The sequence below is a fragment of the Mesitornis unicolor genome, unplaced genomic scaffold, assembly GCF_000695765.1.
Source record: "Mesitornis unicolor isolate BGI_N332 unplaced genomic scaffold, ASM69576v1 scaffold33618, whole genome shotgun sequence".
Taxonomy (NCBI): domain Eukaryota; kingdom Metazoa; phylum Chordata; class Aves; order Mesitornithiformes; family Mesitornithidae; genus Mesitornis; species Mesitornis unicolor.
The window spans coordinates 21597-26551 of record NW_010200346.1 but is presented as its reverse complement, the minus strand read 5'-3'; the positions used below and the strand labels follow the sequence as shown (position 1 = coordinate 26551).

Below are 4955 nucleotides of genomic sequence, written 5' to 3'. Positions count from 1 at the left end.
CAGGAAGCTAGCAAGTTAGGAAGCTGTGGAAAGGAGTAAAGGCAAATACCAAAGCACAGGCTTCTGTGCGCCTAACTTCACTGCCACAGACTGAAGAGAGACCTGACCTAGAGTTGTGTCACAGTCCAGACCTTCTCTGGAGTTTTAGGCTCCCTTGTGACCCTTGATCAGATGCACCTCTCCTCATTAGATGCTCAGCTGAGCAGGACTGTCCTCAGTGGACAGTGTTGGCATCCTTAGGGGATGCGAGTGTCCAAGCAGTACTGAGAGCCTTACTTAAAAAATAAATAGGCTCTAAAAGTAGAATTCCTCTCTGCCAAGAAATCAGATGTCTAAGTCAGGGAGGAAAAGACATCTGAGTACTCTGATGTAATGGGACATGCTCTGAGTTTAGCTGCTGCGCTCAGCACTGTTGCTTTACTATGGCAGACTGCCTGGATTACTACCTTAACAGCTAGCATCACTGTAATGCTCCTGATGCACATATTGCCTTCCACCCTGCAGAGCATTTTTCTCTTTGAGGATCTAGCCCAAAATATCCTGTGGATTTAGCCTATGTCCATTGAATCAGATTTTCTGTTTCTATGTGATTTTATTGCTATATTCTTCAATTGCATGACAGTAAGTATGTAGAAAAGATATCGCATCCTATCTGGTCCTTATTCAGCTCATCACAACTTCCTCTTATGAGACGTTCCTGGGATGGGACACAATACTCAAAGGCGATGCTGAACTGAACTGTGTATGAATCCCAAATGGGTTGTTGCAATATGGAAGGAGATGACCAGCTCTTGCAAAGTTTAGAGCACGCACCTGGAAGGTTTTTGAATTGTCTCAGCTTTTCTGAGGACATTTAGTCCCATGCAAAACAGCATGAAGTCAAGGGGTTTTGTGTGTGGTTTTTAAAACAGATGATAGAAAGGCAGCATTGCAAATAGGGGTATAAATGGTGCCAGGAAGCTGGCTAACGTATGGGTAGTGGATCACAGAAAGGAAGAGAAATAATCAGGAAAAGAAAAATAGATATGATTTAGATAGAATAAATGCAAAAATGCTGCTGTTGCTAAATTAAAAATAAATTCAGAGTTTCAAAATATACTACTATGAGAAAATTAAGAATGTAAGAGAGTGCAGAAAAGATTTGAATACATAATACTGAATTAAATAGGTTGCTAATGCTGCAATGAGATCAAATCTGTTCTAAATTTCTTGAACATTTTAATACTTAATAGTACATTGTTAAAGAGCTGCTTGGAGATTTAACCCTATGACCCTCAATTAGTCATTGAGATGTAGACAAGACATGTTGAGCAAAACTCTTTTAAGATTCATGTATGCATTTACCCTAAAGGGCACATATACCAACATGACAGAATCTTATGACAGACTCAGAAATCCCAGAGCATACCACTTGAATTGTTAAAAAGACTGCAGCTGTGAAAAGAGCTGTCTGTGCCTACAAGACCATCTTGAGGCCATGATATCTGTGTATGCTTCACTGTCTCGGGTATATCTATTTGACTGTGTGGTACATCAGACCTTTGTGATTTATGTCTAACCTCAGTGCAGTCTTTTCCATTGTTCCTGTTTTAAGGAAATGCATACATTTTGCTGGTGCTGATAAGAAATTTTTCAGCTTTTATTGTCCCTGCCTTAATGTTACTTCAAGATTTCCTGTATGTATTTGCCAATGACAGAGAAATGCTCAACATATTATTGCGACAGTTTCACAGATTTATGGATTTACAAGCTTATCAAATAGAAAAAGGTGGAGGAGACAGGGAAAAAAGTGATTGTTAAAAAAAAAGAAGTTAATATGCTAAGAAATAAAGAAGGAGGTGATGAAACATCCCAGTTGATATTTCCTCTAATCTGGCAGATGCTTACTAAATGTAAATGAGGTTTGTGCTGTCAAAAAAGTAATAATTATGAAACAAAAATCTATAACCAAATACTACATATAAATAACCTCAAAAATCTTCTGATTTATTTCTGTAGAATAGCTTTACAGCAATAGAGCACTAGTGGGTCACAAAACCATTAAGGTGGTACACGGATACATAATAAATATCATTCCCTATCATATTTCTAAAAAAAGGTTTAAGTATTGAGGTGTACTCTACCATACACAGAGTTTCAAATGTTGACTGCACAGGTTGATCGAATAGGTCTGGGAACCACATATTCCACTTCCAATAGGGTATAGCTTTAGCAAGAATTTAATGTTCCTTAGCAGACAGTTCTCCCAAAATTGGTCTTCTGTGCTTAGATTAATCTAACTCCCACTTAAGCCTTTTTTTGGACCATTAAACCATGGGGATTGCTTTTCCCTTGTATTAAGTTCAATAGCAACTGCTTATGTGAAGCATTTCAGAGAATAAATCCACTAACAGAAAATTACGGCTTATTTTATAGAAAGTTACTCAATTTACTTATTAATTACATGTAGCATACAGTGCCTAGGTTTTTAATTATTTAAATAACCAGCGATCTTTAACACTTGCTGTGAAGCAACAGAAATAGGAACAAAACATCTTTCAAGACTTCAGTGCTTCTGATGAACACATTCTGGATTTCTGCGTGTTTGCGAAAAACTGCTCAATTCCAAACTGACCAAGACTTTTTGTCTATTCAGGATTTTGTTATGGGTCTCTCAATTTTACTCCGAGGGACAGTACAGGAGAAACTGAACTGGGCTTTCAATTTGTATGATATAAATAAGGATGGATATATAACTAAAGAGGTAAGGTCTACTTTTTACCCTAATCACTGAAACTAAAGGTTGTATACGTCAACAAATAAACACATAACATACTATGAAACTAGACATGCTAAAATTAATTTTCTCATTTTAAATGTATATGTAAAAATTGAAATGGGAAAATCATCACAGAAATTGTAAAATGTCAGAATTCTCCAGGTCCAGAAATGTTTGGTTCCAACTTATGCCTATGTATTGGACATAGAGTCACTAGAATAAAGTAGTACAGTAGAATATTTGGACAAAAAAGAATTAAGTAAGTGAGCCACAATTGTTACCCATTTTATAAATCTATTTCTAAAAATTTTTACTAAACAGAATTTATATAAAAAAGATTCCCACATCTTTCATTCTGCAAGGATTTAAGCACATAAATTACAGTGGGACCAAGTAAATACCTTCATAAAAATAAATGGTTTTCAACATTGAGTCTTTATGCAAATACATATATTTTATACAATTTTATACTTTTAGAAAACTGCTTTGTGATTATTATAAAATAATAATCTATAGAATAATAACTAAGCATAATGGCAGATGACTTTTAAAATAATTATTCTTATAGATTTCACAAACCACTCTATTAACAAAATTCAAAGCTTTTGATATGAAAGGAGGAGTCTTTACATATGTGTATGTGTGTGCATGCATGCTTCTATTTTCTCTAGGGAAAACTCAGTTGTAAGAAGCTGATGTGCTTTGACCATTCACTCGCTGTTACAGAACTTCTTTTCCTGTATAGTTTTATTCACAAGACCTCAAGAGATTCTTCCCACAATCCATGAACTTGTGCACATATTCTAAATCCTTTAAAATCAAAATCCTACATCTGCATCTGTTTAACAAGTTTATCTATGAAAGCTGAACTGACAGGCTAGAATTGCTAGGAACATAGTAGTTCCATCTTGAATCTGTTCAGTCATAAAATAACAGGCACAATCTCAAAATTTTATTCCAAAATGTAAATCCTAAAAGCCATTTATGTATTCTGAGTCAAATCAGTGTCTTCAGTGCACCTTATATCACACAGACATTTTTTTTTCTCTTCAGGAAATGCTTGATATCATGAAAGCAATATATGATATGATGGGGAAATGCACCTATCCTGTTCTCAAGGAGGATGCGCCTAGACAACACGTGGAAACATTTTTCCAGGTGGGTCAGGTAACATAGAAGCCAAAAAGACTGCTCTGTTAGCTGGTATGGAAAGATTTTAATTATTGTAATGGTTTTGCATATTCTCCCTATTTTGTCATCCTTTTTCTTCTCTGTGGTTCCATCCCAAGTTTCTCAGATCTACTCACTGCACCTTGCTTTTTCAACAATAAGCTCCTTAAGCTTATCCTAGTATATCACTTACTACATCTTTACAGCATTTTGGCCTCGTTGTTCCTAGGCTGACATATAACTGAAATGACTTACAAAAAGAACTTGTTTTACACAGGATTTCAGGAGGATAAACATACAATCTTATTCTTTCTGAACAGAAAATGGACAAAAACAAAGATGGAGTAGTTACCATAGACGAATTCATTGAGAGCTGCCAGAAAGTAAGTACTCATTGATAAGTACAGAACCTGTATCTGTTAGCTAACAGTATCACAGCGCTACACAGGTTTCTGGAGTGACTGATGGTAATCCTAACACCAGGGACTGTATTTTCCCAAGGTAGATCATGTACACCATTACACAGAAACACTAAATAATGTAAATAAATTTGTGACCTGAATCTGAAGAAGAGATGTTATAGACAAGCTGTCATTGCTTATTATACAACTATGTTCACACCCCATCTCTCTTTATCAGTGTTTTGTTTGTACTTCATAGCAAAAGTTTCTTCACATTCAGCTAAATATTTATTTCTTTCTTCTACCTGTGCTGGGGAACACATTGCTGATACAATTTGCATATAGTTGCAGCAATAAAAATAATATTGCTTGAAAATTTATCATTTACAGGAGTGTTTTTCAAACAGCAAGTCATGATCTGCTGCAGGCCTTAAAAAGGGAAAGTGCAAGGATCTTGCAAAGTGTTGGATAGCAAGAGTTAACAGCAGGCAAGTTTCCTCAAGGCAAGGGAGTGAGAACTGATTGTGATTATCAGTTGCAAGTGTTTACACTACCCAGGTGGCTGTTAATTTCCTTCAGCTGCTGAATGCAGCTCCTTGCCTCTGGAGCCAGGAATAAAAATAAAC

At 35.9% G+C, this 4955-nt stretch overlaps 1 protein-coding gene across 3 annotated transcripts in view; it reads left to right on the top strand.

Moving 5' to 3' along the window:
• KCNIP4 (Kv channel interacting protein 4) overlaps positions 1-4955 on the top strand; it is a 54841-nt gene that overhangs the window by 44340 nt on the left and 5546 nt on the right. For all 3 annotated transcript variants that reach the window (XM_010189726.1, XM_010189725.1, XM_010189727.1), the window contains exons 5-7: positions 2636-2743; positions 3812-3916; positions 4249-4311. In XM_010189726.1, coding sequence (XP_010188028.1) covers positions 2636-2743; positions 3812-3916; positions 4249-4311 — 276 coding nt within the window. The remainder of the gene's footprint in view (positions 1-2635; positions 2744-3811; positions 3917-4248; positions 4312-4955) is intronic.